The sequence below is a fragment of the Lates calcarifer genome, linkage group LG15 (genome assembly GCF_001640805.2).
Source record: "Lates calcarifer isolate ASB-BC8 linkage group LG15, TLL_Latcal_v3, whole genome shotgun sequence".
In the NCBI taxonomy this organism is placed as follows: domain Eukaryota; kingdom Metazoa; phylum Chordata; class Actinopteri; family Centropomidae; genus Lates; species Lates calcarifer.
The window spans coordinates 29864268-29884590 of NC_066847.1; the positions used below are offsets into that span (position 1 = coordinate 29864268).

Consider the following 20323-nt stretch of genomic DNA (forward strand, 5'->3'; position numbering starts at 1 on the left):
CCCATATGACTTCATGTTGGTTTTGGCTGCGTACTTTTTTAGATGCTAAATCCTGTGGAAGTGGTGTCCACGCACAAGAGGGAACCGTCACTTCCTCTGGGATTATAATGGGTCTTATCATGTGGAAGTATTATATAATAGAAATCATGCCCATGGCAGAGAATAAGTCATGCTTGCACAATGTTCTTAAAAAGACCAAAAACCAGCTTGTAAGAACTGCGCAAAAATCAAATTTTTCCTCTAATGCAGCAGGTTTTAAAATAGACTCAGGAATACAGAGGTTCATGAGGCGTTCAAGGTCCCAAAACGAGGAACATAACTTGTTATTTCACTTTGTAGAAAATATTAGTGTGTGGTGATAACCAGTGTATTAATATGTATATAGCCTAATGAAGGGACACGAGCAAACCTGCCATAACAGTGTCTGCTGTAGACTGTTATTCCCACGCTAGTTCAACAGTCTACAATAACAAACACTGCTGCTGTATTGCGCGCTCCCTGAAGCAGCGGGAGCGCGCACCCAACTTGCAGTAGCCATGGCTGCAGTTAAGACTTTGGTGCACATCACCGTGCGAAAGATTAAATGTCACACCGCCAGTTCATCCTGTTTGGCCCGGACATGTTACACCTGTTGACAGACGGGATGTCTCTGGCGTCAGGATGGTTCCGACGGTGATGTAAGCTAAAGTCACAGGATCTTTACGAAATCGTCTTTCCTCGAAGTTGTCTCCATCCACCTCTCGGCATGCTCGACAGACAGATTCGCAGTACACCTGGTGGATTCATTCATGGTCATGATGAATGTCTTCTTACACTTCCGAAGTTGCTCCAGAGTAAGTTGACTTTCCTATCTGCCTTCGACTACATTCATGTAATTTGCTCTGCCCATCACAACTAGATATAAGTTCATTATTAAAGCACCTACAGTGCAGGTGATGTGTTTCCTGCCTTGATCGAATTAAGGCAAATTGACAATGGATTTAAATTCTAACCTACACATTTAGCACAAGTTTAGTTTAGCACAAGACTTTTTCATAAAATATTATCTGAATCTTTTAATGAGGATACATTACAAAAAGATCATTTTATTTGTTTGTGTAATCAGGTATTTGAGCTTATAAAGACTAAGTCAAGGCTTCAGACTAATGCAGACACAATGAAGAAGTGTAGTGGAGTAAAGCCAGCGGTCGCTGGTCTGTATATTGACTCGGCTGCCACAGACAGTTTAATTTCTTCCATTAATATTTGAGGGATTACGTCGTCAGGTTGTGTTGTTGGCCAATGGGCTGTGTGTTCGTCATGGTTGGCCACTGGTTTCACTGGGATGCGGGGGGCTCGTCAGGGCGGGGTGACTTCCACGGGAGTAGACAATAGGCCATCTGAGTCAAGCTGCCAGACCATAACACATCAGCGCCGGAAGTTGGTCAAGTTTGTCTTAAAAATAAAATATAGGATATTGCATGGCAATATATTTGTTCAAACCGTTCCAGCCCCTGATTACTTTGATCAACTAGTAATATACTAATACTACACTAAGTACTAATAATGTATGTAAGAACAAGACAAGTAAAAATTATCTTAACTCAAGGTCCACTTTCTAGTACTTTCAAAACTTTCTGAGTATTTTTCAAACTAGTGTTAATGTGGTTCAGAAAGAGCTTTCACGCTAACATAAAGCAAAGCGTTTGCGGAGATTTATCCAGAGCTAAGTGAGAGATCTATAGAAAATGAAACAATATAATTCTTTATTTACAATGTATAATGTAAACAGACAAAACATTTAAACTGTTTTGGAAAAGGCCAGATATTATAGTACTGAACCTGCTTGTTTGAACCTGTTAGAATAAGTAAATAGAGTCTGCGGGCCTTTGGACGAAAAGGCAGCTCTGAGCAGAGACAAGCAGCAACATCCAGTTTGAACATATTAACATTTAAAGCTGAAAAACGGATCAGTTACTGAGTTGGTTGAGTTGAGATATGATTAATCATTTGAATAATTTACCATATAAAATGCCAAAAATGAACTGGTTTCAGTCAATGTGATAATCTGTTGCTGTTCTTTGTGTTATATGAATATCTTATTAACTGATCTATGATTGTCATTGTGTTGGTGTTTTTAACTTAAAATGTTCTTCACTATTCTCTCTTATTTTTTACAGACAAAATAATCAGGAAATAATCTGCAATTTAACTGATACTGAAAATAAAAGTTTAATAAAAGTTGTACCATAATAAGTTAATTTATAAGTATGTTAGCATTCAACCATTAAGAGGAGGAGTAAGTGACAGTTACAGTGGAGAGCCATGCAGCCTGTGCTTCAGTACTTTATAATAGCTCTAAGGAGGTTCACTAATTTAACAGTGGAAAGATCTAAAGATGTCAATACTGCTTACAGAGCACTGGACAAAAACAATCACAGTTCATTGCAACACAACCCCGAAAGGAAATTTATTTTGAAATATTTTGGCCGGAAGTTCCATTATTGTGTTTCTGACTGTCTTGACGTTGCTCTCTAAAACCTGCAAAGGAGAGCGGAGTGGCTGCTGAGCATCATTCTGGAGAGTGGTGTGGAAATGTTTATTCCCTCTGATCATCTGTAGGAAGATTAGCCACACCGCCGCCATGCCGTAGACAACCCGCCGGGCGTTTAGATGAAGCCTAACGGGGACTGCAGCAGGGAGGAAGCGGGGTGGCTGTAACCGAGGGAGGGAGGATGTACTGGGCTGCTGGCTTCGCCTCTTCCCGGCCGTGTGTGGTTGAACTCGGGCGGAATCACAGCCTGCCCATCGGGCTGTGCGCCTCCGAGCAGCAGCAGTCTTTATATGGCTACATCATTGCCTTCCCGTTACAGGACTACGGAGGCATCATGTCTGTTCTGGGCTCGGACTCCTGGTGGAAGAAGACCCTGTACATCACCGGGGGGGCCCTGCTGGCTGCTGCAGCCTACTTACTGCATGAACTGCTCGCCATCAGGTAGGGATGCACAGCATGCCTCATCTGTTTATCATCAGCTGCTTTTATTTAACCTTCAGAGCTGTGGCTCGAATCACTAACCACACCTGCTGACGGTGACTGGTCGGTGTCATTGGGACGGGCTGTGATAAGACATGAATGGATGTAGATGTAGAAGTGCGTCCACGGGATGTCATTTCTCTACAGATCTCGCGTTGGTTGCTGTGGTTTCTGCCCATGTTTTCCTCCTTCCAAGGACGTGACAGTAGGAGGAGAAAAAAAATAAATAAAAAAAAAAAAAAAAACGAGTCACGCGTCCGCTCGTGTGCCTGATCCCGTGCCAGCTCCGTCGGCACCTGAGCGTGAATAAACGAAGCGCTCTTCAGGCGCTGCAGTCTCAAACCGACCTCTAATGAACTCTGCCACTGGCTACGCTAAGAAATAATACAGAAACACACCTATACTCTGTACTACTCTCTGTTGAAGGCGGATGAATGAGATGTAAATGTGATTAACTCAGGACTATTGTTAGTGCAGGGGATGCGTGACTGTCTGTGTGGGATTATTTTGGGCCAGGGCAGTGCCGGGGAGTAAGTACATCCTGTAACAGTGGCCTGCTAGTTTCTGCTTTCACTCCCCCTCCCCCCTCCAAGATAATCTGTGTAACCTTGTATTTCGTGCATAAACGCTGCTGCTGAATCACGTGCAGGCTACTGAGGCTGGACCCGCAGCCTGCCGGCATCATCTGTTCGTGCCATGTGATGTGTCGTTGGCACTGGCAGCAGCTCTCACACACAGAGGTCCGCCTTTATTCTCCGTCCCTTCTGTTAGGAATCCGTAATGGTTGGAGGGCTCTGTATATGTAAGTGGCTCTTCAGGGTGAATGCAGCACCACATTTAAATGGACGGAGACACAGGGAATGATGCACAGGACAGATCAGACACAGTGTAGTGCAGTGCATGTGGAATGGTTTCAGCACCACGTGACTGTAGACAGCAACCACAACACACAGCAGCAGACATGATGGCCCATGGTACAGAAACACAGATGAATATAGGGGTTATATCTTTCGAAAACCAGCTCTCTATCATGAGATAAACAACCAACCACAACTGTAAACAAAAACCAAAAGGCCCTGTCTACTTCAATATGTGTTTTATTGACATTAGCTTTATTGTCTCACTACTGTATGTATAATAATAATACTAATAGCAACCAATATTTCCCTCTCAAATATAGCCCTACATTTAGAAAAATACTGAAGTAGAAACTCCTTTGTCACAAAAAAAGCCGCAGTCAAACAGTGTTTCCATGAGTTTTGTCTCCAGTTCATCCCTGAACAAAAATCCAGCACGGAAGATACTTTGTCAGTTATATTTTTACCCAATCATTTTACAGCACATTCTAGTAATGAAAAGATTTGAAAAATTTGACATGAGGGTTACCAGTGTGGCTACTTTGCTCATATATTATTATATATTATTCATACAATAAGCTTTAAACAATAGAGTAGATATTTCCTGATTACTACAGTGCAGTTATATTAAATTATTCAAATTTAAAGAGCATTGGCCAGTGATAAAAGAGAGGCTAAAAGAGCAGACAGGATCTGTCTGGCTGTCTGTCTGTCTGCCTGGAAAATGATGCTGCTTGATAAAGTCTCTTTATACCCCTTCCAGTTTGCTGTATAAATAACATCTAGTGAGAAACAGGTTTGACTTCACAGTTCAAACTGAACACAATATACAAATCTTAAGTAGGACATGTTCAAGTGTTAGAGAAGTGGCAGTAAATACAGTGTTTGTTTTGTTCAGATTATGTATATGACCCATTTTATATCCTTGATGGTAATTCTAACAAACAATGAATTTAACAAACAGGAGATGCTGAGACATAGTTAAGCTCAGTGTTTATCTGATCTCATCTTTTTCTTGTTTTTTGCTGTTGTTTTTGGGGCCTGGTGCTAATAATACATTAATACAGTGACAGCTCAACATATGTGCTTATTGTCACAATTACTACAGGGACAACAGGACCTCACATCCACAGCAATCCAGGGAACACAGACAGAGCAAACAGCATCAATACAACACTTTCTCATTGCTTGTGTTCAGACAGCAGGTGTACAGTGTGACTGTAGCTGTGGAAAGGTCCAGCAGTGTGTTGGCTTAGAACTGGAGCACTGTGATGACTCATTTAGTCAATAATTTCAATTCCAACAGAAGCTCTTAATACCACTCAGCTGAGTAGGCATAGTGATACAGAGGATCAGTGTCAACAATCTCTCCCACACATGCACAAAGACTCATCTTGGATTCTTAGATAGCTCTGCTTTTCTCATTTCAAAAGACAAACTATCATCAAAGAGCTGCTCTTAATATAACACCCTAAATTTCTGGGGCAAATTTGGTCACCTAAACCTGACTGAACAGAATTAGGTCAACAAAGGAAATCAATTATATGACAAAACAGACTGTATAGGGGGTGAGTTAATAATGACTAAAAGCACATCAACCTGTAATTCACTAAGCATCCCTGAGTTCAAGCAGGACAACAAAATGTAGGTTATTGTTTGAAAGTTAATAAGGTCAAGCCACGTGATTCACTGCAAATTAAAAAAAAAATAAATGTGTAGGTTGATGGGTTGTTGTAGAGTGTCTGAAAAAGCTCAGGCACACAGGGACAGTCGCTGTGCTATAATAAACTGCAGGCATGACCTGTTCCTCCCAGGAAGGTTTGTTTGAGCCTGAAACTAAACAGTAACTCCTGCTCTCTGTTCAGGTGCTGAGTTATGTTTTGTGTTTATCTCACAGCACCGGCTGACCCAGAAAACAGGTAGTAACACCAGTAACAACAACCAGACACAGGACAGTTGAACGTTTTCATTAAAGGATACCACTGCTGTTTGTGTCAGTGGTCCTTTTGTTATTGTTCCTGCTGGTATCTACACACAGTCTGCAGAGTTAAAGATATCAAAGCTTATTTTCCTCCTTACACAATCAGTCATTTGCTGCCAGTCAGTGTCGGTAAAGCATTTAACTTGAGTGAGAAAATCCATTATAGTACATATGAAGTCTTAAATTAGTTTGTCAGAGATTCTTTTGATTCTTCACGTCACTGTGTTAGAGTTAAATGCTTTTGTGTTCTGCTTACTTTCAATCAAATAATTCCTTAAAAGCAAATGTTAATATCTTTTTATATAAGGTGGCTTTGTTAACTGGATAAAGTTTTTGTTTCACACCATCAAGTACAGATTTTAAAATTAAAAGTACCAGCAAATGAATGAAATGCAAATCATGTTAATTTTCTTCTAAAAAAAGGCATTGCATTTGATCTGGGAATATATGTAAATTGTTAATAGATTAGTCCAAACAACACAACAGTTACTAAAGATTTTCTTTCCTCCGCCTGTGCTCTCTCTGTAGGAAGGAGCAGGAGCTGGACTCTAAAGATGCCATCATCCTCCACCAGTTCTCCAGACCAAAGAACGGTGTGCCCAGCCTCTCACCCTTCTGCCTCAAAATAGAGACGTACCTACGTATGGTGGATCTGCCCTACCAGGTGATATACTGCAGACTCTGCTTCAGTGTGTGTCACTTAGAAAGCCACGGAGGGAGACACTTAAATGTTGATTCCTGTAGTGTTTCAGAGATCGTCTGGTTATCTAACAGCTTTACTGCTCCTGTCATGTCTCTGTTGGAATATCTGTTGCTGCCAGACATGTAAAACACAATTCCTTCTGAGTGCCATGTTCTCCAAAGAAGTTATGTTTGTGATTGATAACAAGTATGCTAACACGACACGCTAACACATGATAAATACCTAGAGAGATTATTGTTACTAGTCTGCATTCATCCACTTGTGACTTGCCACTCGTTGCACAGGTTTGCAGTTCAACTAAGGAGTTTTTTTTTTCATCTGTAAATTGTTTTGTTTCAATTCTTTTTATGGGCCTGAGGAGACAAAAGTATCCAGTAATTCACTACAGAAACAGAAAGTTAAGAAAAAAACAACTGTTAAGGAAATTCTCCAGCGATCGTGGAGTGATTAAAAAAAAAAGGTGAAAATCAGTGTATCAGAGGCGGTGATATGCTGAATTGTATTCCTTACACTGGATCCTACGATTCCCATAATACCAATCAATAGCATTTTGTGTTCGACACTCCCTACGTGGTAGGCAACAACGCTATAACTTTGTGTTCTAAATTTGAGCAAATTCTAAGCCCAAGCTGAGAAAATATATCATTTGAAAAATCAGCAGCAGGAAAACAAACCAAATTTGTCATATCCACCTGCAATATCATGAAATATACAGAATCCATTCATATTTTCACCCGAGGCTGTTTCCCTCTGCAGAACTACTTTGATGGGAAGCTGTCGCCGCAGGGTAAGATGCCCTGGATCGAGTACAACCACGAGCAGGTTTCAGGGTCAGAGTTCATCGTGGACTTCCTGGAGGAGAAGCTCGGTGTCAACCTCAACAAGAACCTCACCCCGCAGGAGAGAGCCGTGTCCCGAGCCGTCACCAAAATGGTTGAGGAACACCTCTATTGGTTAGTGACTCACACACTGAGTGTACGTGGTGTTGTAGATATTAGATGTTTTAGGGGCAGAGTGCAGTGATTTTCTATAGTTTGATGTAACTGTTGTGCTTAAGGGCTAAAATTACACATTTGCTAACTCGAATATGCACATTTGTATTTACATATTCATATTTAAATACACAATTCAGCGCCTAAGCTAAACCATATCAGGAAGCACCTGCAATGATCTAACTGACAAACAATGACATGGCATTGATTTGAACAGCTAAAAAAAGACATGTAGAGTCTTAATCTTTTTGCATTATTTAAGCAGTATTTATGCAGCCTTCCAGCCCAGACTGACTCTGTCCTCACCATCACTACTGTTTTATCAGGCATCTTTCGCTGCGGTGAGTCACTCCAGTACCTCTGGGTGAGAAACATGCCGCTGCTAGGAAATTGTTTACCACTCCTCCCACGCCCAGAGAGGCTCAGAGTATTTTCCATTACCTAAAAGCTCTATCCATCTTTCACGACCCACACCCCTCACACACACACACATACACACACACACTGATCTAACCCTGTTTGAGCCACTGTGATGTGGCCTATTGTCCTCTGTTTAATGACATCAGGACACATTTTGAACCAAACTCTTGGATCACATTCAGAACATTTAAAGGTGTTTTTAATGGGAGTAAATGATGATGTGGCATGTGTAACCTCGCTGTTTCTCAGGTTGTTAATTGTCGTAATTGGAGAAAAAAAAAGAGTGAATAGAGATTTAACCATTTGTGTGCTGTAAAAGAGGAAATTCCACAAGATTTCTCCAAAGCAATAGAGGTCATTCATGTAACCCACATCCCCCCTCTATCTCTCTCCTTGTATCACCTCCCAGCTCTCTTTCCTCTGCTCCTCCATCCACCCTCTGCCATGTTTAGACCCACATATAGACCTATTGATTGAATTATTTATGTCCGGAAAGGGCAGTGGCAGACACTGAACACTGAGATACGGTTAGATCATGCACACACTGTTTTCCACCAGCCCATCTGATTGCAGCTATAAAAAAATTGATCACAGGAAACTGAAGATGTGCCACTTGTGGCATATGTGCTTTATGCTTCATCCTTCATTTCTTCTTAAGCAGTTTCTTGAATTATCAGTTGTTAGAGATGGTCAATGAAGAGAAAATACCTTTTCAAAATGTATTATGTCATCAATAATTCCTTAGCCTTTGGTTTGGTGGTGGAGTGTGAAACAGAACTAAAAGGAGAGCAAATATCAGACTTTAACATTCATCAGGTTGACACAAACGTGACTACAGCTGAAAGCTAATGCTTAATGTGTAACTGCCAACATGTTAGCCATAACAACATTATGAGATGATATTGTGCAGATCAGCTTGGAAATTCACTAAAACTTCAAATTGGTGCACCTGATTTTTTCAGAAAGCTCAAAAGTATTTTAATCAAAATAGTTTCATTAGTAGGGTTACATTTCACCCAAGGAATCCCTACTTTTATTGCATATTATCATCATATTAGCATAAAAACATCAGCTTTATATTTACTTTTAAAATTATTCATTTGCTGTCTTCACCAAGTGCCTTGATTTAGACCCAAACATTAACTAACATTTCAAGTGTTTACTGTCAAATTAATGATTAAATTTCACCTGAAAATAGAAGTCATATATTTGCTAAATCCAGTGTTCCAATTCTCTTAAAAGTTTGATTGGGACAATTTATATTCCTGTTATTATATGAAACTTCTTTCACACATTTATAGCATTACATATATGCATTTTGATCCCGATATATATATATATATATATATATTCATTTTTTTCCTCTTTAAATAAAGGGCTAAGATAAATAATGAGAACATCCTGTTTTGATGTTTATTTTGATTTTCTCTCAGGAGTATGACCCACCCCCCCAAAAAATTAAACACTCCCTGTCCTCTAGTTTTAGCTTGACTCTATTACACATCTTACAGGCTCAGTGAAGAAAAAATCTTTTGCTTTCTAGCTACCTCGCCAGTATTTTTTCCAGATCTGGAAACAAAGGACAGTTTATCTTCTTGGGTTATCAGACGATGTAACAGGAAGTAGTGTGTGGCCACTGGACAGCCACCACTCCCAGATGTAATGTAGGGCAGATGCTTTAATCCAATTTTCGTTGCGCGGTCAATCATATAGAGTGGTCCAGAAAACTGCAGGCTGGATACATAGTCTTCTTTACAGTGGTATCACGACTTCTGACCAGAAATATGCACTGAGGCTACCAGGCTTTTAGATGAGCTGAGGGGGAGGCTCAGTCTGTATTTCTAGCAAGGTGGTGTGAGAAAGTTCAAATGTGTAAGGACGTAGAAGCTTAATCTTGTTAGTGTCACACACACACACACAAGCAGCTTAGCTGAAAAAACATCAACAGAAATCAGCAGAAATGAGAGTGAATGTACCAAATATTAGGGACCGTTGCTCTTTTCATTATGTACATTAAGTCATGTAAGTCCAGGTAGAACAATTGTTCCTTATTGGTTTACTTTATTAAATGTACTGCAGTCACAAAGGAGGAGACACAGATAAATAGGATCAGAGAATAGGAGGGATTTTGAGGCTTTGAGTTGGCCTTGTTTGCACATACACACGGCTCTGTCTGTCTACTGCTGTGAGACAAATCTCTGCTTGACGTCAGGATGTCTCCTGTATTTGCCCAGGTTTCCCTTTTTTTAATTCTAACATAAGCAATAGGAAATCTGAATGACTCAACAAAGAGACTGTGCAGTGCAGCAATAAGTGGATGTTTTTGTTTACCAGTTTTTAATCCAAACCTGTAATGGAATTTCTTACTTGTGTCCACGGTCACTTTTTCTCCTCTGACCTATTTCTGTATGAGAGGCAGCAACAGACTCCAAGCATTTCCTCATGTACATAACAACAAGCTGACAGTTTGAGGGCCTGGATATATGATGCTGTGTCCTGGCAGCAGGTGGAGAGCAGTATAGCTGATGAATGGGTGGTGGGATGGAAGTGGTGGTCCACTTTTATTGATTAGGACAAGGTTAATTGTCAATAGACATAAAGCTTGGTAACAAGACACAGGAGCTGAACCCCTTATTGTTGACACTGCTATACATCACTGCATGTTAGATTCATGATGAGTTCAGCTGCTTCCTTTTTTCAGATTTGGAAATGCTGATATGAGATATGAGGATATTGAACAGAACATTAACATAACTCTGTGATCATATGGCTTCTCTGGAACATTTTGTTCCAGGCTCCCGTGCCAGACTTTGCCCCCTCTTCTCTTATTATTACTTAGGAACTTTATTAGTTCATAATTTGCTAATATAACATTACTGAAAGGAGCAGTTCAAATTTTGGATTCCAGCCAGCTAGCATGAATGTCGGGAAACTTCCAAGACAGCTCCAGCACCTCAGACAGCGGTCATTAGAAAGTGTAGCATCTTTGGTAGTAGTCAACTTCCATCAGTGGCACGATACTGATACCTGTGAAACTGTGGAATGCTGGGTGTGATAACCTTTTTGACAGTGTAGAGTTTTTACTAGTCTGTTGCTATATAAATGTTTTTTTTTTCTTGCCTATGCAAAACTATTCTGTCTAATGAAACATTTGAATTGAATAAATGGAGAAGTTGCATATTGTAGCAATCAAAAAGATCTCCTGGATCTGAAGTCTAAGAGCCTCAATTGCAAAGATACATCAAATTTTGGCTTAAAAGATCCATGATGTGAAGTTCCTTAGTGTCAGTCCCATTCCCTGCTCTTACACAATTAGTTAACCAATGTAACTTTTTTTCTGTTTCTTTGTTTTCTTTTTTTTAGGACGATAGCCTACTGTCAGTGGGTAGACAACTTGGAGGAAACCCAGAAGCTTCTTGCGATGAGCGGCCCTCTGAGCGACACACTGAAGTGGCTGCTGAGCCACCTGAACGGCAGCATGGTGCGCAGAGAGATGTACGGCCACGGCATCGGACGCTTCTCCAAGGAGGAGGTTTACGCTCTGATGGAGAAGGACATGAGGACACTGGCCACACTGCTGGGTAGGAGAGGGACTATTGTTTGTGTGTGTGTTTGTTGGATAAGTATCCATGCAGCCTCTTTTCCAAACCCTGACTAAAATGTACTCAATTAGAGCTAACAGCTACCTTCTACAAACAATGAGCAGTAGCCTACATATCTAAGGGATTACCCAAACTCTGTTATATAATGTGATTGAGGAGTTACTGGATTTTCATTTGGGATAATAAAATTACATGCATTTGTTGCTACAAATCCCTGGCCATTAGAAGAGAGATTTCTACTTGGAAAAACTATACTATACAATCTCTGATTCATTCAGAAACTCATTTTCATGGATGGCTCTGGTGAAATGTGACATTTTTAAGGATAACAAATGTTTTTTTTTTCCATAAAATGAGAGGTAAATACCAGTGGCATCTTTATTAGTTTACTGATGGAATTGCCAGACCATAATGACCACAGCTGAAATTGTTGGGTGGCACTGCCAGGTTAATGTGGATTTATGAATCATCATGATGAACCTGACAACTTGAATCATTTCAGATTAATTATTTACTTTCCTCAGACAATGAGCAGTTTCAGTGTATATCAGTATAAAATCATCATCGCCTCCTGGTTTGCACTTGAGTTTTATAGCATCATAGACAAGGATGAATGAAAACAGGGAACGGTATGGATGCCAGCCATGGGGATACAATATCAGAGTGTTCAGATGGAAACAAACAGTCAGACGCTGGAAAAGAGAAGTGATTTGCATCGATCTGTTTGTGCCATTTCAACGGACCATCACTTGTCGTAAAATGGAAAGTCGTTCCCGGAGTGAATGCATCAGTACACTCTACAACCATGTGGCTTCTCTTTTAGCGTTCTGTTCCAAGCTCGAGTGCCAGAAGTGTGAATCTAAAATCATCTTTTGCTGCCAAAAGAGCTGCTCTTCCAGTGTCAAGATGAAATTAGTTTATTATGAAGTGCATTCTCTGAAGATGCAGGGATGGAGGCAATAATTGATTTAGTGTAAATCATTTTTAAGGCAATAAACACTATATCAACTACTTGTACTTGGCTTTGCTTCGACACAGGTCTCTCTTACTGTGAGAATGTAGGGGCCTTTGGGTCATTGTTTAGTCTTTATAGACTAAAGTCTGTGATAGATTTCAGTTTCAGTGGTGTTACTTTTTAAAGCATTGCAGTACTCTGACTATTTTCTTCATCTGGTAACTGATAGTGTTTTCACTATGTGTGTTTCCAATAAACCGTGGTTAGATTGCTTATTACTTTATTACTTATATTAGCTACTATGGTGGCTACCGCTCGGCTAATACACAAAATAAGACGGCGAACATTAAGATAGATGCAATATGAGCATGTTAGCATGCTGTGGTGTTGCCTCTCAGAGTAGCTAAAATGGCTGTAAACTGCTTAAAAAAAATCAAAATGTCACCTTGTTCACACCTGTCTCTTGCTGTCTCTTCTCTGTCCTGTAGGAGATAAGAAATACTTTATGGGCTCTAAGATGTCAACATTAGACGCTACAGTGTTCGGGCATCTAGCGCAAGCTATGTGGACTCTGCCTGGGACACGACCAGAACAACTCATCAAAGGTCAGTGCATCTGTTCAGTACTCAGACATGAGTGAAGCAGAATATTTCTTATAATTATCACCAAATTATTACATGATTTTGCCATATAATGAGCTTTACTATGTCCCTTTTGCAGTACATAAACTTCATCTACATTGTCTACAGTTTTCCCTGATGCTTCTTCATAGTCATATTTGTCTCTTCCTGCCACTAGATGGCAGTGATATTCTACTTCAGTGCAGTGTTGCTGACACAGGCTTTGATTGCTGCTTTCACATCTTGCATAGAGTAGAGAACACTCGAGTCTCTTATCTCTTCAGAGAGCAGACTCACAGCGCGTGCTGTCACATATGAAGATTCATTTTGATACATAATTTATGATTAAAGAGTTTGCAAGACCAAAAATCCCCTGTCACATAACCTATCCCCAGTGTCTTCTCTTTCTCTGCATCAAACTCACAATGTCAGTAAGCGTCTGTGACACCTCCCGCTGGTTTTAGCTGTATCTATAAAAGCTTGTACATGCATGTAATCCTGTGTCTGTCTTTACAGGAGAGCTGATCAACCTGGCCATGTTCTGTGAGCGGATGCGGAGGAGGTTCTGGCCCGAGTGGTTTGTGGAGGTGGAGGATCTTTATTATGATGGAGACAGTGAGAGCAGTGGCGGCGGCTCCCCCACAGGCCTGCTGGACTTTGGCCTCTTCTCCAGGACTGACACTCTGGATGACAGCGATGCCAGCAGCCACTCAGCCGGACACACGCACACACACTCCCCCGACTCCGACCACTCGCTCTTTGACTCGGACGTGGGTACAGGGTCTGACAATGACATTCAGCTTAAGGAGGAGTTAATGCCAGACTTGGAGGTTTGACCTGAGAATGGCTGTGATTGGCTGACAGACTGAGACTGACAGGAGGCTGGAACAATAGGTTTTGTTTAATAAACCTGGCTGAAAGAGCCTGTCCAGACAACAGCTCTCACAGCTGAAGAAACTGTTCCAGCTGCTCCACCTCCAATACCCAACATGTTACAATTTCCTGATGGACAAACTGGGTATTTATATGCAGAGCATACAAACTTAACCTCATAATGCATATGCTACTGTACTGTCTGTCCCCTCCCATAACGTCAGAACTGCCCCTGTGGCGGTTTCTCTTTGCCTTATTTGTTTCGTCCTAAGATGCGGAAGCAGGTGTGAAAGGTTAACGCAACAGAAACATCCCATGAAAAGTGCGGCAACGACAGAGGAGCGTTGTAGAAAAGACAGGTGGCACTTCACTTGCTATGAAATGATGCAACTAATCACCACTCTGCCATGTGTCTTAACGCACAAACCCATTCAGACAGGTGGAGATTGATCATGTGGCTAAAAGGAACAGCTGTTGTGCCTCGGCTATTAACCATCCATGTGCTGAGGAGGAAACACAGTTGACTCTGAGTGCCAGTTCGTGCCCCCAGATTTATCCTTATGTAATTTCCTTTGCGCTACTCAATGTGGGAAGAATCAGTATAAAAAAATGATGTGTCTCAATCAGACCACAACCCTAGATCCACATGTAGGCCTACTGAATACGAGTCAGGAGGAGAAGATGAGCAGATTTGTGCCTGTTTAATTTACTGGCTATCGACCGTCATTCTCTCCATTAATTAAGTATTTTTTTTACGTTGTTATTGGTGAGCTTGGACTTTTTGGTAATTAATTTCAGCATCCTTCAAGCCTGCAGTTGTTCCATTTGACCACTAGATGGAGTCAGCAGTCAGCCTGATATCTTCTTCATTCTGTAACATCAAGGTTATTTCATCCTCAGGACCTGCAGCAGATTCAACACAGCAAATTATCTCTCCTTCAGTCCTAAACTTCAATATTGTGGTTCCCATTCATGGGAAGCCTATCAGTATGTGTGTATGTGCGAGTGCATGCATACCTTGCATGCATACTGTGGCTGAGCACAGCAACAAATCAGCCTTAGTGCTCAGACTCAAGGGTGACAATACTCTTTACTCTTCTAAGTTATTATCAGTGCCACTTGATTATTATTTTCTTTAAATGAAATTATGTGTCAAATATATCTATTTTTTGTTAATCTTTGTTTTATTATTTCTCTCAAAGAGAGATGTTATTTTGCACTAGTGGAAATTTATTTTCACCTTATTTCAGAGGGAGCAGTCTGCTGGGGAGGCAGAGAGGAGAATAGGCCAAATGAATGGGAAACATAAATGTGTATATCAGTGATGCAGGACGCAGAGTGTTCAAATCATGATTGTGCTGTGAGGGGACTGTGCTGCTTATGTTGGCTGTGTATGTGAATGTTACTCTGTGTGAATGTCATCAGTGAAGCAGCTGATGAGAAACCATCATAATACCAAATCAAGCTGAACTGATCATCCCTACATGAGTTACAAAATGGACCAAAATGTGTCAGGAAGTGTTCACTTTTGTCTGTTGTGTTAAGCTTGGTAGAAGTTCTTGTAATGGCAATACAGTACGATGGCTGTAAAAAGATTGTGGTGCATATAAAGTAGATGTGACTTGACTTAAAGGATCACTTCACCCAAATTACAAAAACTATTTTCTCATGAACCTGTAGTGGCATCAAGCCATGCAGACAGTTTTAGTTTCATTTCCCCAGGTTTTGCCTCCATCCCAATGCAATAGAGGTGAATGGAATTTCATTTGTGGTGCTCACAGCATTGAATAATGATATTTTAAAAATTAAAATTCAGCATGCAGCATCTCTTTAGAATTCCTGTTACTCTGGATAATAAACAGAGCACGCTGTCAACAGTTTTCACATGGAATATTTCTTCAGTAGAAAGCCAATGAAAACTGTTTAGAGTAACGCTGTCATAAAGAAATTACATTTCAGTGAATGATAAGTAACATGTAAATCATTCAGCCTCACTTGAGTGGCAAGCTAACACAGGACTTTGGATTTGTTGGTGTGGTAACATTACTGTAAGGCAGCAAACAGCTTTGCCTTTACCCATATGCTTTCTATCAATGGTATCAAATCCAAAATGATTCCACACATTACTTCTCAGATGGTTTGATGTTACCTTTATCCATTTGGCACAGTTCCCAAGTGTACCTTCAGGGCAATAAATCAGAGTGACAGTGAATTTTATGAGCACACCCTGCTGCTTATAGTCTTTACTGTGACATGCATTTAATGTTTTAAAAAGCTACTAATTCAGGTGGAGACATTTAGTCAAACATGTTTTTCCTTATATGAAGGGAAGAATTTCAAATAAAAAGTGCCAGCCTCAGTTCCCAGTGAGGTCTGTAGATTATTTAGACTAATGGGGACATAGCTTCCATAACAAGATGTTTCTGTTGAATTATTTAAAACTGCTACAATCAGAATTTTTATATTAATAACGGACCAAATAATTATATGTAATGTGAAAGGGTTCACTCATAGCAACAAATCCACAGAGAGTTATCACCAATTCTGCTCAATTAACCTCAGCTCTGTGAAGCGCTTTAGTATCTTTGACCTCTTTGTCTTGGTATTTTGGGCCTGCAACTTTACTGTTTTGGTTTGCTGTCCTCAGCTTTCTTTACAGATGTAGCAAGCAGCTGTATTCATTGAAAAAGCTCTGATAAATCCACTCTGTGCTACCTGCTCAGCACCAAATGGCAGACAGACAAGTTAGTGTCCAGCTAGAGAGCATAATGAAGCATTTAGCAGCTAAAGAGCTGGGTGTTTCCCTCAGGAATCGGTAGAGAGCAAAACAGAGATAAAAGGAGGTTGAATATATGAGTTATATTCAACAGGTGGACAAAAACACAACTACAGATGAATGCTATTGTTGCTCTGTGTTTAACAAGTTCACTTCAAAGGTGATAATATGCTAGTGGTGTGTTTACAATTTGTTCTGATGCCACCAGGTGGCCATAAGCAGTCCATGCAGATTTAAATGTTGTTTTTCACTGGTGTGAGGACCACTAACAAATTTTTACTCACTTCAATTTTATTGGGATACAGACAGAAATCTTAAAATCACATTTTACTAATATCTCTAAACCTGAACACATAGAACCTGGACTGTTTTCATGGCTACGTACCACTTTGAGTAACTGAAAAGATGTGATCCTTTTGTAGTATGGGTGAACATACCCTTTAAAATGAAGAGCCTAAGTGGATGAGTTAGTGATGGAGGCCAGAGTCTGATCCAGTGACGAAGGCTCTAGAAACAACTTTCTTCTATCATGTCGGGCTGTGGTCTGCGTCCCGACCTGCCCTGACCTGGGTTGTGTACTTTTCAGTTGCCTCACCCAGTCTGGGCATCATATACAGTTGGACTGCTTTAATCAAGCCATATTAAAACTAGAAGTCTTGTTATTTCAAACATGTCATAGCATTACTGCTGGGGTAATGTAAATATTGTATGTGTGACAAAGTGTATCATACTGTATGTAGAGCTGACTGACTGATCAAACTACCTAAGGATGTGCAGTCATCAAAACTGGAGCGACTGGATGATTTCAATAAAGAATAGCTGTGACAATTTTAAACATGCAGTAGTTATGCATCCTTATGTGTCTTGGATAAAGGGGTGTTGATGTCGTGACAGCTTTAATAGGCTCCCCACTGTATTTTAGTGTGTTATAATGTCATATCTCTGACTGTATTTTGTGTGTTGTGTGTTTTCAATCAGGCTAACAAGTTGCAATCATTGAGGTGCGGAGGGGGGCTGATTAAGACTCTGCCAGACGCTGGAGGCAAGACAGGAGGAGAGAGGAGAGGAGGGGAGAGAGCAGAGGAAAAGTTACGGAGGATGGGGTGAGTGAGAAAAAAATCGTGGGGCAATGCAGAAAGTTGAGCCAGGGCAAAGAAGGACGTAACCAGGAGCAAGAGGAAAAGTAGGGATAAGGAGGAGAGCAGGTGGTGGAGTGGAGAGAAGGGGTGAAGAGGCCAGGAGTGAGGAGTGGGGGAATAGGGGGAAGTCACTGGGGAGGAGGAGAGAGGAAAAGAGCATCAGGATTTTTTTTTTTTTTGGGGGGGGGGGGGGGGCTGCTAAGTCTTTAAGAAAATTACAGTTAATTCAGAATGAGTTTGACTAATACAAAAAGAGAGCTTGTCAGTCCACTGGTTGTGTCACTACACTGGCTACCTATAGATTTTAGAATTGACTTTAAAGTCCATTTACTCATCTTTAAAAGCCTTACACAGCATTGCAGCTTGATATACACCTCCCTTGGATCTTAGAACAGCAAAGTCCCCTGGTATTTTTTTTCTAATGTTAAAGACCTATTGTTTTAATTTGTTTAATTTTTGACCTTTGTTTTTAATCTTGTCTGTAAATCACCCTGGGTTGCATCTTTGCATGAAAGGTGTTTTACAAATAGAGGAGAGAGGATGGAGATTGCAGACAGAAGGAAAGAAGGAAAAGGTGTGAAGTTGATGGGGAGGAGATAAAGCACATAAGAAAAATAAGAGTCGAAATGAGAGGAGAGGAGAGGAGAGGAGAGGAGAGGAGAGGAGAGGATGAGGCGGCTGGGCTAGGGGCCCGGGGAGGAGAATCAAGGGCCACGGATCAGGAACTAGGCTCCCGGGGGGACGGAGCAGGTGCAGGCTGCGAGCGAGGCCTTTGGGCCTGAAGGGGCTGCCAGAGCTTAAAACAATCTGCACTGCTCCTTTTTTAATTTGGCTCTGTGAACAGCCCACCCTCCACACTGACAGTCTCTCTCTCTCTCTCTCTCTCTCTCTCTCTCTCTCTCTCTCTCTCTCTCTCTCTCTCTCTCTCTCTCTCTCTATGCTTAACAGATCAGCGATCCACAAAGAGGGGTAAACACACACAGAGCAAAATTAAAATCGGAACTCCCCTGGCACGGCAAAACAAATTAGAGCAAACAAATTACGAAGAGTCAACACACAAACAGTGGAGCATCTGTGGCTCTCTGGACTACTGGAGCCGGTGGCTACCTCCCACACCACCACCTATAGTACATGCTCACAATAAACTCTGTGTCAATACCACACACTCAAACATATTCCCTTCAAATCACTGTGGCTGTCTGTGTTTAAAACAGTGTTGTTTTAGTATAGTTTTCTTGTTTTCCTCTTCTACATGGCTGAAATCAGCTACAGAATGTTCTGCTCTGATGAAGGTTTATTGGCTGAAAGCTTAGTCTTTAAATTGGGTTTTTGCAATAGACGTGTACGATAAAGTGTACAGATGTTTCCATCTTTTTAATTTGCTATTTTTTGCAGCCAGCACCTTCTTGTCTTTGCAGTAGTTCTGACAAAGTTTTGCCAAGAGTGGAGCTCACTGATGTTTGGAGAGGCACTGATATTGTGTTGAGTCACAGTTGACTGGAATACATTTAGCATGTAGCTCAACTCTCAGTCTAGACTAGAAGGCTTTTCTAACACAGTCTAACATTATCTTATATTGAATGAATGGATTTAGTGGCTGTATGATTCCAGTCAGGCTTTTTTTCTTCACATGTATTTCATCTGTTACTATGTTTCTGTACACATATATAACATATATATGTGTACAGTACACATATATAAATTTATTTTTATTTTTTCTGTGTGTGTATGCACTCAGTTGGTCTTGGCTGGCCCTCTCCCTCTGCCCCGTGGCCCCTCTGGCCCTCTGGCAGTGGCTGTGGCCTGTCCATCTGCCTCCTACTGTCTGGGTCTGGTGGGACAGGGGCCATGGAAGACCCCCCGCACCCCCCTCAAGCCTCCCCCCAACAAACACCCTCACCAGCCCCCAGGCCAGCTGCTCAGGCCCCAGAATCTGCACAGTGCTGCCAGGTGGGCCCCAGGACACACAGTTGGACCCCTTCATATACACACACGTACACAGAGGAGCACACAAATACACACACACACTCACAATACCAACACATATGCTCAGTAAGCCTCTTTACAAATGGAAGCCCTGAAACACACATGGTTACACGGGTGGCCCACATGAAAAAACTTCCTCTCTCTCACACACACACATACACACACACACATTATTTGTGTGTGTGCCAGCCCTTTACTACACAGCCTTTGCAGGCTCAGGTGTTTCCCACAGCTCCCTATAATGGTCTGAGTTCACAGGGGTGAGACACCAACAGGTGGCGCTGTTTTCTTTACTAATTACAGCTTTATTTATTCATTGGCATGTGGAAGCTTCCAGATGACTTTGGCTGGCCTGCTCATTCACAGGATAAAAGCCTGTGTGTGTGTGTGTGTGTGTGTGTGTGTG

At 41.2% G+C, this 20323-nt stretch overlaps 1 protein-coding gene across 3 annotated transcripts; it reads left to right on the forward strand.

The window, feature by feature from the left end:
- Positions 1 to 39: 39 nt before the first annotated feature.
- faxcb (failed axon connections homolog, metaxin like GST domain containing b) lies at positions 40 to 19197 on the forward strand. 3 transcript variants are annotated; one of them, XR_001961608.2, is made up of 8 exons: positions 1553 to 2974; positions 6380 to 6515; positions 7311 to 7507; positions 11330 to 11547; positions 13012 to 13128; positions 13660 to 14161; positions 17771 to 17895; positions 18880 to 19197. XR_001961608.2 is itself a non-coding variant. In XM_018682804.2 (7 exons), the coding sequence occupies exons 1-7, from the start codon at positions 789 to 791 to the stop codon at positions 13977 to 13979; spliced, it is 1155 nt and encodes a 384-aa protein (XP_018538320.1). In that variant the 5' UTR covers positions 40 to 788; the 3' UTR covers positions 13980 to 17627. The 3 variants fall into 3 exon arrangements, 2 of the variants coding, with proteins under 2 accessions (XP_018538320.1, XP_018538302.1); XM_018682804.2 differs by lacking the exons at positions 17771 to 17895; positions 18880 to 19197 and adding an exon at positions 40 to 833 and having other exon boundaries at positions 2853 to 2974; positions 13660 to 17627; XM_018682786.2 differs by lacking the exons at positions 17771 to 17895; positions 18880 to 19197 and having other exon boundaries at positions 13660 to 17627.
- Positions 19198 to 20323: the final 1126 nt, after the last annotated feature.

Bases quoted from the DNA above. Each gene is read 5' to 3' on its own strand.
- faxcb (XM_018682786.2), top strand. From the start codon at position 2,715: ATGTACTGGGCTGCTGGCTTCGCCTCTTCCCGGCCGTGTGTGGTTGAA. The intron at 2,975-6,379 runs GTAGGGATGCAC...CTCTCTCTGTAG, and splicing joins CATGAACTGCTCGCCATCAG to GAAGGAGCAGGAGCTGGACT. The intron at 7,508-11,329 runs GTTAGTGACTCA...TCTTTTTTTTAG, and splicing joins GTTGAGGAACACCTCTATTG to GACGATAGCCTACTGTCAGT.